This window comes from Hakea prostrata, chromosome 11 (genome assembly GCF_041222555.1).
Source record: "Hakea prostrata isolate BN-2017 chromosome 11, UWA_Hpros_2, whole genome shotgun sequence".
Lineage (NCBI taxonomy): Eukaryota > Viridiplantae > Streptophyta > Magnoliopsida > Proteales > Proteaceae > Hakea > Hakea prostrata.
In genome coordinates, this window is record NC_142610.1 from 15,859,536 (window position 1) to 15,874,541 (window position 15,006).

Sequence of the window (15,006 nt, forward strand, 5' to 3'; positions counted from 1 at the left end):
ATAAATTATTGATCGGATTCAACATTTTTCGACAAAGCTTGGACGAGGTCAAGGGTGTTGCGCAATGCGGCCGCTTTGAACTCTTGTAAGGCTCTATTTGGTTTTATTCTTTTCTTGGCAGGTTGAACTTGGGTTGAGGCCTTGTATTTATCACGATTATACATAAGAAAAAAAAAAAGGGGAAGGGGGTTTGCACATCAGAGGGGCTGATGGTTCTTTCTCTTCCTCGTTCTTGATGTGGAAATAAAGTTGAAGAAGACGTTTTGCACATTAAGGGTATCAAGGTTTCTTCATGTCCCTTGCTCTTTTTTTTTGCTTGTTCAATAATTCTTCCTTCTCCAATTAGGGTTCACAACCACTCCTCCTTTTTTCGTTTCTCATGCATACTGTCCATCTTCTTGAACCCAAGCTTCATGCCTCCAAATCTTTTGACCCAATATTGAGGATTAGTGGAGTTTCACTCATAAATGAGATCTTGAGTTTCACTCGTAAATGAGATTCTTCACCATGCTATAAGAGATTCATTAAGAAATGCAATTACTATTTTTAAATCAATTGATACTCAAGATTTTAATCATGTAGGAGGTGTTTAATTTCCCTTTAGAGCTTCATAATACCAAAAGGTTGGTTTAGTTGGCAATGACCAACACTTGTAGTGAAAAAGTTAAAGTTCGACTCTCTCTAGTGATATATCTAATAGCTTCCACCCATAATATATATCAAATTGCTAGTTCCCAAAAAGAAAAAAATCAAGGTTTTCCCATCGGTAGTCATAAAGTTCTTCTCTCCCTCAATTATCTTTTATTTTCCATTTTTTTTTGACCCCAAATAGAAAATTGTCACATTGGATAAGAAGAATCCTTACCTTGTATGGGGTCAAGCAATTTTTACCATTTTCACTCTTCGGAAGTCTTAAATATGAGAAGGGGAGAGAGAGAGAGAGGAATCAAAGTGGTGAAGAGAAAGAAATGAAAGCTTTCACAAAATGGTGAATGAAGAATAGAGAAGAAACTTGAATTTCTATGTTAGTGAGATACAATTTTCTTTTCGTATGAAAATATTAAAATTACAATTAAGGGAAAAATTTATTATTAACAATGGTATTAATTACTGATTTTTTTTTTCCAACCATGTAAATTGAAAAGTTCTCTCTCGTGGGTGGAAGTTTCAAACTCCATTTTTTCATAATCCAAATGGCTTAAAAATATTCTTATGATTTTTTTTTAAAAATATATCATAGTATCATACCAACTACAAATTAAAAACTTCTATCTGGTTTGGGTCCCCTCTCTCATGGAGGATCTCAGATGACAAATGTAGCTCCCTTCAAGAATGGTTATCTATATGTAAAGAATTCAGTAAGCTAAGGCAACAAGAAGCAGAAATTTTGAAGAGTCTTTGTTCCTTTGTAGTGTGGTGGATATGGAAAGCCAGAAATGATAGGTTATGGGGGAACGGAGTTGGCAACCCCAAGAAGTGGTTGAGCGGGCAGCTACCTCATTGCATGAGTCCTGGAACAACCAAAAATCAGCCAAGCCGAATATAGAGAGGGGGGGGGGTGGAAAATGAAGAAACAACTCGATGTGGGAACCTCCTCCACGAGGCTTTGTGAAAGTAAATACAGATGCATCATGAATAGCAAGGACGAAGAAGGGCGGAGCCGGCATTACTATTCGTGACGCCGAGGGAAAACTCCTGAGTGCTTCATCATTACCTGGGACATATAACTCCGCAGAAGAAGGAGAAATTATTGTTTTCAGAGCAGGTTTATTGGAGGCACTTGCAAGTGGATACGAGTCAATTCTAATTGAGACCGATTGCAAGCAGATAATCAGGTACCTTGAAGGTGAAATACAACCACCAATAGTGGTAGAGCCTCTAATTCAGAATATCAATTATTTAATGGATAATTTCATACATTGTATCCTTGCTTTTATTCTTAGGAGTTCTAATGTTATAGGAGATCTCCTAGCCAGGAAGGCCCTTTTGGTTTCGGCCCCGAAAGAATGAACAACTTCCGCTGTGTGGTTGGTGGATTTATATTCCACCCCACCCCTCGCCCGCTCGGAATAAAACAATTGATTACCAAAAAAAAAAAAATTAAAAACTTCTATCATGTACGTGGAAGATCCAAACTCCATTTTCTCTACATCCAAATGGTTTTAAAATATTCTTACAAGAAAATTAGTTTTAAAATATCGTACCAAATGGTTTTAAAATATTCTTACAAAAAAAATTTTAAAATATCATACCAACCACATAAATTAAAAAGTTCTCTCATCTAGGTGGAAGATCCAAATTTAATTTTCTCTGCATCCAAATGGTTTTAAAATATTCTTATAAGAAAAATGATTCTAAAATATCATACAAAAAGAAAAACAATGTTAGAAAATCAAAATCTCCTAAAATTTTCTTTTCCCAATTAAGTGAAGATATGGATTAAAATCCGATTCACATCGTCTGTAATTCCTTTCCCTGCAATTCCCTGTAATTCTTTCATAAGATTGTGCCATGTGGCATTTAAGTAATCCAAAGGTTATCCAACAAATTAGAGTTGAAATAAAATTCAAATTTATGAGTGAGTTTAAATAAAATACAAATTTATTTTAAATTGGATAACCATTGAATTACTTAAGTGCCACATGGCACAATCCTATGAGAGAATTACAAGAAATTGTAAGGAAAGGAATTACAGACAATGTGAATCCATTAAAATCATGTTCGAAAAACGTGCTTGAACCATTATAATTTTTTTCTTAACATAGGCAACTTTATATTAAGAGATAAGAGACTATTATATATACTATAGAACACATCAAACCTCATCACTAAGAAATGCCAATCATTATTTGCGCTTCAACCCTTCAATGGTTCTACAAGAAGTTCCCCTTAATATAACTTAGATTTAACCCCAAAATATTACTAAAAAAGAGTCTGAAGAGCTCAAATATATTTATGGTCAAAATTTCTCCCCCCTATATGCAAACTATACCTAATTTTTTTCTGTAGTAATATAAAAGCAAATCGAACTAACACATCAAAATAAAACACCCTATTTTTTGTTTGAAAAATATAGACACCCCAATTTATTAAATACATAAGTCGATTCCATTAATAAAATAATTAACTCACTATTTATTTATCAATGCTTTAAACCTCCATTTTCAGTATTAGTGCAAATTACTCTATATATAAAAGCCTCTATTTTGGATATTAGTGCAATTTGCTCTTGTTAGCGGGTATACAGCTCAAATTCAACTCTAAAGATTCCTTTCATCAGTCTTAAATCTTGTGATCCGTGCCAACTCACATGTAAAAGCCCCAACCAAGAAAAGACGATTCAGGGAACATAGAGAGGCCAGCGCAGTGGTGCCACCACATGTAAAAGCTTTCAGCAACAGTAAATGGGGTCAGCTGTCAGCAGAAGACAATAATGCCAAAACCTCCCCCCCCCCCACACAGAGAGGTGGTTGGGAGAAGAGATCTTAAAAACAGAAACAGAGATGGAAGTGGAAACAGGAAAGTGAAAACAAACAAAAGAATCCATAGACAGCATTAGATAAATGACAAACCATTCACTGCAAGGGGCAAATATATTTACAAACTGATGAAATTGAAACTCCCAATAACTTAATTTATGGGAGTTTTTTCTTCCTTTTTTTACATATTCTCTTACTCCTGAAGCCGCAAAGGTAAAATAAACCCCCAACAGCCAAAAGAACCCATCTCCCCCTTTCCTTCCATCACCCATTTTATACATTACAAAAGAGAAAAAGAGGGAATGGAAACAAAATGGACACCAAAAAGTACCAGACACAGAGACCCCACAGAGCCCTTTCCTAAACCCTCTTCTAGCTAAATGGATGGAATAAATAGAAAACCTAAAAACAAGAAAGAAGGTCTGGTTGCTGTTGCTTGCAGGCTTGCAGCATTACTCCTCTTGCCTCCTCTCCTTTATTTGTGATGAGATATGATTATATCAAACATACTTACATACATAATCATTCTCCTCTTGCCCCTCCCCCCCCCATCCTTTACATACTACACACACTCACACACACTAGATTACTTAGGAAAAAACCACCTATTTACAATAAATAACAGAACCAATCTCTTCATACCTCTCTCTTTTCTCTTCTCATCCTCTGTTGGGTCTCTTCTACCAAAATCAGATTAGATTTGAAAAAACAAAAACAAAAGAGGGATTTTTCAGCAGCTCTTCTTTCTATGTACTAGGTAAAGAATGGGGTTCTTACTATTTAGGCTACTGCAGGAATGCTGCAGTTTCGCCTATCCCTGTCAAGGCAATCGAACCCCTCAATTCTCACCGCAGCTGGTTTATGCCCAAACTTCATGCGAGCGCAGCCTCCCTTGTGGGATGGTGATTGTGAAGATGAAGATGAAACTCCTGAAGGAACCATGCCTTGCAGCGGCGACAAACCAGTTAGTTTCTCTTCCCCAAAACGAGCATCTTGGATTAGTGGGTTGGTAGCCCTGCTCGGCGGTGACCCACTGAAAAACGGGGGCGACGAGGCCATCTGAGTGATTGTGTTTGATTGCTCACCACCACAAACACCCTGGAAAACCCAACAAAAAAAAAAAGTGTATAATTTTCCTTAAGAACCAGAGATTTGAAGATTCAGTGCAGATCTAGGAATAAAAAATGTTTAGATGATCAATTGGCCATGAAAGCAAGGGGAGCAGGACTACCTTTGTAAGAAGATCAATAAGTTCCGACCCAGCTTTGGATTCGCAAACCTCCGCTTGATGACTGCTGCTCACACGAAAACATAGACGTAAAGGAAGTTAGAATTTTGGGAGGGCTGAGTGAATCAGATGGAAGTTCAAACGATAGGATTTGTGGAGTTTACCTCAACTGCCATCGCAACGGCCTCGGATCATGAAAAACAGGGTTGAATCCACCTAATCGCCGAGGCTTAGGGCAAATAACCACATCTTTCCTATCAGAAACAGGAACGGCACTTCTCAACTCGTCATAGGATGCGAAGGTGCCCGGTTGATATCCGCAATAGTTCATCTTCGCAGCTTCTTAAAGATCCGAGCCGAGAGCCTGTAAAACGAAAACAATTTTCACAATTTAGATAAAACGCAAGGGCAGAGTTGTGGTCTAACAAACAAGAAACTCTAAATCTATTCACCAAAGAACGATCTGTTAAGAAAATTGAACTTCAAATGAAAAAAAAAAAAACAAAAAAACACTCTAAAGAAGAGAATCAAGAAAAACGAGACTAAAAAAACGAACTTTATTCTTCTGCTTCTATCTTTCCGATCTACAAAAACATGATAGTAAATTCTCTCCGATCAAAAGTAACAATTTTTCCTCAAGAAATCTCTTAAAAAAAAGATCGTAAACTACTCAGATCTATGGCGAGAACACCCTAAAAAATTTACAACACCGAGAAGAAAAAAAAATTAGAGCAGGTTATACAGATCGAGATTACCTTATAGCTTACTCTACAAAATCGAATCTCCTCCAAATGGAGGATTCAAAAACGGAAGAAATGAAATGAAAAGAAAAGAAAATTTTGGGTTGGTACCAGAAGAAGAATCTGACTAGTGGTGTTTGGTTCGATTTATAGGGCAGCGAATATGTCGTATGACGGAAAGAAAACCCGCAAACAGCTCATAATTATTTATTTCTCAGAAAGCGGAATTTTTTTGGTTTTTTTTTTCGTTATGACGAAGGCGGTGCTTCCCCGTTGAATTGCTTTGGAGTTAGTTCCTCTTGTCTCTTTCTCTCTCCTCTGTTCTTTTTTTCTTTTTTCAAATGGTCAAATTATTAAAAAAAAATAAAAAATTAAGTATTAATTTTTCTCTAACGGTGGCGTTGACGCCGTTAGAGAGGAACTCGATGCCTCTCTCTTGAAACACGGTGAACGGGTACACCCGTTTCTCCGTAGCGAAATTCCGTCCACTCAATTTTTTTTTTTTTTTTCAATTTAGAAAAAAAAGAAAAGAAAATTATCCGGTTTCATAGTTGTCTATGCACTGTCAGCACGTGGTTGAACGTTGAAGGAAGAAGACTTTTTCAAAAATCAATAAGAAATTATTATTTTAATTTTGGATATTTTTCTACTGGCAGGGAGCGTCTTCTTGTTATGTCGGACCAATGATAGTACATGTACAAGAATCACGACGTGGAATATTCGCTTTTTCGTATGGACTGGAATGTCAATTTTGCCCCTCACCCCAACATGTGCTTGAATGTAGAGTAGAACCTGGTGGTCAATTAACCGGTTCAATTGCACAATTGCAGCAGTTTTCCAATTGAACCAGTAAATTTTTCCTTTTTATTTTTAAGGGTAAGATTCTAATCCAAGATATTACTCAATATGAGTCAATACCAATGCAAAGGAAAATATCCTGTGCACAGCAATAAACTGGCTAAGAAAGCAAAAAAATTATAAGACTATTTTGAAGTTTTCAAATTTGAAATCAATCTATAAATCTCAACCAGTTATTTGGCATATATGTGCATCGTTGTACACAGCAGATGATTTTTTCGAATACAAATTAATAAACTTCTTATGTATTTTAAAAAGTATGTGATAGATTGTTTCTGAAACAATTGCTCTACTATAAATGTGTCAATTTTGGAATCCGTTTACTATAAAAGGTGTCAATTTTGGAATCCGTTTTTCAAACCGAATCAAATCAAACTGTTAAAACTCAAAACAAACTAGTTCAAGGCTAATTGGATGGGATATGGGTTGGTTTTTTTTTTTTTGTGGGGGGGGGGGGGGGGGGGTTCAGTCCAACTTACTAGTGGTCCATCAATCCAAACCAAATGAACTAAAGTGAAATCCGAACCTGAACCATAAAAAACTTAGCCCGACGTAATCAAAGAGATTAATTGTTTGGGCTTCACATCCAAGAGGCAAGATCCAAGACTAAAATACAATTTAGCCGATCAAACTTGAACCTAAGCCATTACCCAATACCAAATCCTACCCAAATAACCCAAAACCGAAATCAACCCAGATCGAACCATTGATGCCCTTGCCCAACCAGTAGAAGGATCCAATAAAAAAATTCGAATCAAATTAGAGCAATACATCCTAATTAGATTGATTATGAACTCACTTATTTACACACTAAAATTAATGGAATTGAATCAAAACCAATCCAAACCAATTGATTAACTATTGAATTTGCTTAACAAACTAAACTACAGATCCAATAATTGCGATTTGGCTTTAGTGTTGCACATTTAATGCGTAGCATTGAGCTACGAATGGTAAATGCACAGCACTGAGCTGCAAATGGCATGGATGAATTCTGGTGATCGAGATTGAATCTCGTCCACCCATTTTGTTTTCTTTGTTTCTTTTTTTCCCACTTTTTCAATTACACCACTAAAACCCAAAAGAAAATTAAAATTAAAATGGGAACCACTTTAAATCTTGACCATTTGTACAGAGAAGCAATTTTCCAATAATTGAACTAATTACCACCAATAAAGGGCTTTGAAAAGTCAAAGGCCATTGACCCACCGTAGAATCCATTATGTTTTGAATGTTTGGTGGTTGACCATAATTGAGACTGGTTGGATAATTTGAGAGGCAAAATTGTGGTTTCTTGAATTACCCAGGTATACCATTAACAGGTCAACGAGATGCAAAAAGAATCTAATCAAAAAAAAGAAAGAAAAGAAAAACTGTTTGAAGAAATAGCAATAAATACAAGATAGGTAATCGAAATGGGCTTCTTAATTAACTTTTATTCAAAATTGACATGCTTCCCATATGAAAAACTAGGTGAGCCGTGCAAGCAACTTTTTTGCCTAAAATGAATGACTTGAACCATCAAAACTAATTGGCCGGCATTTTGTCTTTTTAGAGTACCTACTTAACCCTAAAGAGTTTCTCTTTGGAAGGGCTTTTCTAATAAACGTTCAATGAATTATAGGATTCGGTCACATATAGTATCATAATCTAACGGTTATATTAAATCCAACGAAAGTGCATGAATTAGAATACTCTACTTCTATCTCTTTTGAGACATCCAATAAAATTAAAATATTATACATGGTTAAATCTTATAACTCAATGACATTTATTATAAGATTCTCTCCAATGAGAGGAGCCAAATGCACCCTTATACTTTCTTAATTTAGCATCTGTGCAATCGAACTTAAGGTCAAGTTGGAATATCTTTGGCCAATCTCGATCGACCTTTCGGGTCAACCCAATCCAAAGACAAATTAGATCGGTCTAATAGGTTAAGTTAGTGGATTTATCCAAGTTAGGGACCTTCTATATATTAAACTGTTCCACCACACATTTAGGAAGAACGTCTGCTCACATCTGACAAGGTGGATCTCTTTCTTAAGTGTGTGGAGAAAAACGTGAAGGTAGTGCCATTGATACTAGGATTCTCCAGAATGAATGATGTAATGTTGGCTTCTTTTCACCAAATGATTAACCTTTGGCTAGATTACATAAACTCAAATTGGGAAGCTATTGTGAAATGGGGATAATTTGTGGTGTGTAAATCTGAATTAAATGATTCTAATGGAGGATGAGAGATCCAAGATAACTTATAGGAATGAAACTTTTATTCTTTGGGTTTTAATTATAAGGTTAGGATTAGAAAATGGTCATGAAGCTGTGGTCATTGCATATATCAACATTGAAAGCTACAAATAAAATCCTCATGTTTAATGTGCAATATTAAAACGGAAAGAGATTGATCATATGAACTCAAATTTGAATTGGATGCGATGATATGGATATGGACAATTATCATAAAATAAGAGAGATCAAATTAATGGTAATAGGTAATAAGTCCAAGAGAGAACTCTTCTAGCCAGGTCTTTTATTGTAGGCAGATATCGACTTACTAGCTCAAGTTGATGGTGACAATCCATATTTATGAGGTCCCAACAGATTCTTCAATTCTTCAATTGAAGCTTGAAAGTGATCAACATGATTTTGGGAGAAAGAACTCAACTTGGTTTACTTTGGACCTGAGCCCTTTTCTCGATGAATCCGATCTTTTAAGATAGAGTGTTCTTGGCTAGCTCACCTTGTCTTTTGGTGGATCGACCGGAAACGTCTTCGGCATGTTTGTTACCTACATCTGGATGGAGTAGAATTTATAAATGGATTTCCAAATCTAGATCTCTTGAATAGAATTGAAAAGCCATCTATAGAGATGTCAGTTCCAGAATCTCTATTCTTGTTCTAAATCTCTTTCCACTTAGAGATACTTTGTTACAATCTTTCCTTGCTGAAGTTGAGCTTAATTGTCATGTAAAGACCAAGATTGCTAACAAGAGAAGGTGTAGCATGACAAAAATGGAAATGGGGTTTTACTAGGATTCCACCACTTGTGAAATTGACTCTTATTTTTTGAGTGGGGTTAGGTTGTTTGGGTTGGAAACTGGCCCATCTATGTGGTACTTGGTTACTTAGCCTATATGAAAGCTACTCAAATGGGCTTTGGCCAAAACACAAAGTTGACATTTTTAAGAAGAGCTAGCACCTAGGATTGGGTTTCAAATTTCCAGCCTGCATCAATGGTTGTATAGAAAAATTATCCTCTACCACCAAATCATATTGAAGAAGAATATGTGGAACTGTTAGGAGTAGTTTTCTTTGATATAACTTACAATAAATTACAAGAAGGAAGCTTGATATTATTGACTAACAAAATTTACAAAGAAGGGCTTTATTCACATCTTGAATACAACCAATTCCAAGGCATCCTTTGTCAGTTGCTTTACATATGAAAAAAAACAAAGAGGAAGAAGCTTTGCTCTTCTCCGCCGAGTTCATTTTCTGATCACAGAACATTTGACAGTTCTAAAGAAATAGCTTCAGCTGACATACATGGACGTCTAACACCAGTTAGCATTCATGAAGAGGAACAGATCTCGAACGTCCAGCACCAGCTAGCCCTTCCCTTTCAAAACACTTCCTCAACAAGTATGAAGAAGAAGGGCTAGAGATCATTAAACTTCCTAACCTACACTTGCATTTGGACCTGTTCAGCCACATTACCTATTGTCTGACCCAATGGAGCTCACAAGTTTTCAGCTTTGATCACCCATGAAACCCAGCATTCATGCATACGAATTTCTTGTAGGTTTTCTTAAGTTCCAATTTCACTTTGTCTATTTGTATATACTAGATGAGTCGTTGTAATTGCTATTCATTTCTTGTTCAGTTCCTAGCAGTTTTTAGTTTTGTGGTTTCTAATGTGTACTTTTCTTCTAGGTTCATTAGTAAGAAGCAGCTGCTGGAACAGCTAACTAAGAACTTCATAGAATAATACATGTTTCCACCCATGCCTTTAAACAATGTTTTGATTAATTGATCAGAAAGAATGAAAGAAACCTTTAATATTTAAAAGAAAATGCACCAGACTGATCTTTTCAGAGCATAATAAACATAAATTATAAGTAGCAAATAGAGTTTCTATTATTTTGGGATTTATGACAATTTACTAGAATGAATGCCAAAGCATCATGACATAATTAAACAGAAAATGCACATAGGGTTTCCCTAGTTGTCAAATGACAGAATTTTATCAATGGCAATAAAGGTCCCAGCTTTGGATTGTGGACTTGGAACCATCTCTTCCACCAGAAAGAAGAAAACTAGAAGAAATTTACAGTTGTTGTATGTTAGTTGTTTTACAACAACTTCACCAAAGAGAGTCCAGGTTTTATTGAATGGTTGTTGCTGCACAGAATCCATAATAGTGGAGGAAGAAGTTGAGAGGTTCGAATTCACTTGTGTTGTTAGAGAGCTTAAATCACCAATTGTAGATTCGCGTGGTTGATAACCACCTAGTTGAAGTGTCCTCAAAAGCATTGAGCTCATTGAGAGATTTGAGCCAAGCAAGCCAGATGACCAAGACAGTGAGGGATGGTTTGTCATATCTCTTGCAGAAGCCCAATTCGAGTTTGTGCTAATGTTGTTTTCATTGTTGCGATTGCTGTTGTTTACGTCGTTAGCAGTAGAACTAACACCAAAACAGCTTGAAGAATTCACCAGATTATTCAAATCTTGAGGAAATTCAGCCTCTCCTATCTGATCATTCACCAATGTGGCTGCCTCACAAGTAGATTCAAGAGATGGATTTGATGTTGTTGGATCTGATAGTGGCCTTTTACCATTGGAGTTCTTCTTGAAGACCCTACAAACCACCCATTCCTCCTGTGAAACAAAAAATAGGGAAACCATATAGAGTTAATTAACATATGTGCATGTATCCAGAAGATGTGATTCTCAAAAATTATAACCATTATGTTTTTGTGTTTACCTTATTAGCAGCTTTGTATGGATTGTTTTCCAGCCTGTATTCATGCATTACCCAGTTGCTTTTCTCACCCCTAGGAGCTCTACCTTTGTAGAAAACTAGGGTTTTCTTGAACCCAATTAGTACTCCAGAGTGAAATATCTCTTTATCTTTCCCTGTAGTTTTCCAGTAGCCTGCTTCTGTAGCTCGGTTGGTTCGAAGCCCAGTTGGGTATTTTCGATCTTTCAAGCTAAAGAAATACCATTCTTTCTCTCCCATCTTAGCCTTGCCTGCATGAAATTTCAAAAACAATACACCTTTTAGTAATAACTGGAAATCGCAAATGCTCAAGAAGGCAGTACACTAATTTCTTCCTTTTCAGAGAAAACCTGAATCAAATCATTTGACAAATTTTTTTCTAGCAAAATAGCTGATATATATTTACAGAAACCACCCCAAAAAACAAGAAAAAAGATTTCCCAATTCAAGAAACTGATGATAACCAAGAAGTACCTGGGAGGTCCCAAGGTTCACATTTATTGAGATCAACATCAGTGATAGCCCTTGAAGAAAATCGAAAATCAGAAACTTTGTGAGTGAGATAATAAGTGATGAGTTCTTCATCAGTTGGATGAAACCTAAAACCAGGAGGAAGGTTCTCCTGATCCATACTCAAGTCTGAAGGTGACCCAGAAAAAAGGAAAAAGGAATATAGATCAAACTGAAGGTGGTGCTTTTTAGAAAGGAGACCTGAAAAGGTAAGGTTTCAGTATAAATAATAACAGTCAGGTGTCCTGATGCAGCTCATCATCTTTGAAGAAGAGAAGAACCAGTCTCTTCTAGATGGATAGATTATCTCATCTAACACATTGACAGATGGAAACTTAGAGAAGTTTCAATCAGATGAGGCGACGTTTTAGTCAATTTCTAAGGGAGAACGAGTGGCAATCATTTGTGCATAAAGTTGAGTCTCTGTCACTCCTGATAGATTTTCTTGTTTGTTCCCGTCCAACCACCACTAACCACCCACCTCCTTCCTTCCCTGCTTCCTCCTTTTGCACCAGTATCCTTTTCCCACTTGTCATCTTGCATGATAAGCTAGCTAGATGACTACGTGGACCAATCTCGCTGGTGCACAACTAGACAAATAGAGAAGAGAGAGAGAGAGAGAGATATATATGCTGCAATGGTTTAGATTGAAACCTGAGAGATCACAAAGATGAGTTGCTGTAGCCCTAAACTTCCACTGCTTGTTAATAGGTCTCATCTCACGGCAATATGAATAATTTTGTCAAATCATGCAAATCCTTGTTAATTAATTTGAGATCTTTTGATTTTTGTTTGCAATTTTCATTCTTTAATTTCTCTAAGTTATGGGCTGTTGTGTCTCAGCAAAAAAAATTCATGATGACCTACATTACGCTCGTAATTAGATTTAAACAAAAACTTCTCAAGGTCATTCATGGCAACTCGAAATGAAAACTCCCAAAAGTAGTTGAAGTAACTACCAACTCTCATGACCTGATGGATCTTTCCTAGCGATGCTGTTTTATCATTTATTTTTTTTATCAGCTGCCATCTTTCTTTCTTTTTTTCTCTGCAACTTCTTCAACTTTTCATTCCTAACTACAACTTCATACTTACACGTTTGAAAATTTTGAATAAGCTTCTAATTATTCAGTACTTGATACCTAACACATTAAATAAGATTTAATTAGAGGGAGACGATTGGTCACAAGCTAGCTTTTATGGCTCACATATCTCGTCTTTTCTTTCTTGTTCTTGATCTTAGGTTAATTATTGGAAAACACGTGCTGCTTAAGTTGGTTTGATATTGAAATTTATAATATCATTCTCTTTAATCTGCATTGGTGAGCTCAAAGGTCAGTGATGCTATCCTAACTTTTGAATTTGAAGCTAAGCATAATATTATTATTATTATTATTATTATTATTTTTATGAATGAAAATTGTACCAAACCCTTATCAGTTTGAAGATTTATTTGTCTCAATACATTTTGGTGGTGATCCAAGACATATGTATGATATTAATCCAATTCACTTGGAGTACTATACATTTACCTTATTGTCTTCTTGAAATTTTGGGGTTTTCCAGGATAAGGTTTTAGATGATGTCATCTGTTGGAAATCTTGTACCCTACTTCAAAGATGGATCCGCATCAACATATTTTGGTGGATGATCTGATGATCTGATTTGTAAGATTGGTAATGGAAGCAAACGGCTTAGGACAACGACTCAACCCAGATAGGTTGATTGGTTTACCCATTTACAAACTATAAATATGAACTCTATGTTCTCCTATTTAGCTATTGTGAGATTTGGAAATTTTGTCTTAGGATGTTTAGTGAGAGTCTTTGTAATGTCGTTCTGATAATTGATTGAGAATCTCTATTGTAATTTTCTTCCTATATAGTGTAAGCTCTTCTTCTTTGCCTGTGAACATAGCACGCCGCATTAGTGTGTAAACCGCATTAAATCTTTAATTGTTTTCTGTTTTTGTAGGTAATTTCTTGGTGTTTTGTTCTAATTAACTGATGAGAATCTATAATAAGTTTGACTTGGGTGTTCTTGAAATATATCCATTTTAACCATCTTCCATGCATAGTATGAATTTGATATTCAACTCAGTTTATTGGTGGATGCAACATATTTGTTGATGTATGAACCAATTTAAATCTCCATGTCGCCATTATTTGTTTATTTATTTATTGGAGTTCATCCGAACCATTTGATCTGGCGTTCTCAAGGTCATTATTCATTAACAAGTTCCTATGAAATTCACAGTATTCGTTTTCAAGTTCCATCATTGGGGTCCTCTAGTTTTTTTTTTTTTGGTAAGTATTGAGGTCCTCTAGTTGAGTTGCGAAGAGGCTTACATGCTTAGGGTACTATTGAGAACTGCAGTGTAGCTTTGACATAAGCTGAAGCAGTCTGTCTGAAAAGAAATGAGGATTACAAGCTCTTCAAAGATCTTAGAAAACTAACAAGGATTCAACTCTGAAAATCTTTGACCTATCATTTAGAACGATCTAACCCTATGTATTGAGTCTTGTTGACTTAGATGATCATCAATGTCAAATGAATTTGTAACTTTTGAACAACGCATTTGATTGTTCATTTCCTGCACAAATTTTATTTATGTAAGGGAAGTAACTTTGACATGCAATGTGGGGAGGCAGCCAAGGAGCAGAATGAGAGGTGTTCATAGAGACCTAGGTAGCTTATATATGCGAGTCTGGATTCTCCACCCGTTAGGGTAGGGTTCTCTTACTTTTCTCACACTTCACCATCATAAATTTGGAGGGAGCCATGTGAGGTTCACTGGGTGTCTCACTTTTGGTTCATTTTATCAAGTCTAGATCACGTCCTGTTAGGGGAGAACAATGTGCTCCCCTAACAATTCACCTACTATAGAATACTGATTGGACCCACTTATAAACATTGGAAGAAAAGAAAATCAGAAGTAGAAATCTCAGTGGGTCTCATGTATACCCGTCCCCTACTGTGTGGTTCAAAAGCATTAGGGAAGCACATTGTTTTCTGTGATGGAGAGCTGATTTGGACTTCATTTTATCGGTACTTAGAGGTGAGCCTCATTCTAAATTTGTGGTGGAGAAGCGTAAAGGAGCACAAACAGTTCACACGCGGTAAAGATCCGGACTCTACATATGCTGCCAGCATCAGAAAGTCCTTTTCCCCTTGTTTGTATCCTTACGC

The 15,006-nt window shown here is 36.2% G+C and overlaps 2 protein-coding genes across 4 annotated transcripts; both read right to left on the reverse strand.

The window, feature by feature from the left end:
• Window positions 1–4,230: 4,230 nt before the first annotated feature.
• On the reverse strand, window positions 4,231–5,630 carry LOC149000400 (uncharacterized). 3 transcript variants are annotated; one of them, XM_089140937.1, is made up of 4 exons: window positions 5,463–5,630; window positions 4,872–5,071; window positions 4,711–4,771; window positions 4,231–4,577 (listed from the first exon to the last, which is right to left on the reverse strand). In XM_089140937.1, exons 2-4 carry the CDS (start codon window positions 5,036–5,038, stop codon window positions 4,260–4,262), a joined length of 546 nt encoding a protein of 181 aa, XP_088997063.1. In that variant the 5' UTR covers window positions 5,039–5,071; window positions 5,463–5,630; the 3' UTR covers window positions 4,231–4,259. The 3 variants fall into 3 exon arrangements, with proteins under 3 accessions (XP_088997063.1, XP_088997062.1, XP_088997061.1); XM_089140936.1 differs by having other exon boundaries at window positions 4,711–4,774; window positions 5,264–5,621; XM_089140935.1 differs by having other exon boundaries at window positions 4,711–4,774; window positions 5,463–5,615.
• Window positions 5,631–10,441: 4,811 nt separating this feature from the next.
• On the reverse strand, window positions 10,442–11,984 carry LOC149000401 (uncharacterized). The gene is made up of 3 exons (XM_089140751.1): window positions 11,782–11,984; window positions 11,293–11,558; window positions 10,442–11,186 (listed from the first exon to the last, which is right to left on the reverse strand). The coding sequence occupies exons 1-3, from the start codon at window positions 11,936–11,938 to the stop codon at window positions 10,530–10,532; spliced, it is 1,080 nt and encodes a 359-aa protein (XP_088996877.1). The 5' UTR covers window positions 11,939–11,984; the 3' UTR covers window positions 10,442–10,529.
• Between the last annotated feature and the right edge of the window lie 3,022 nt (window positions 11,985–15,006).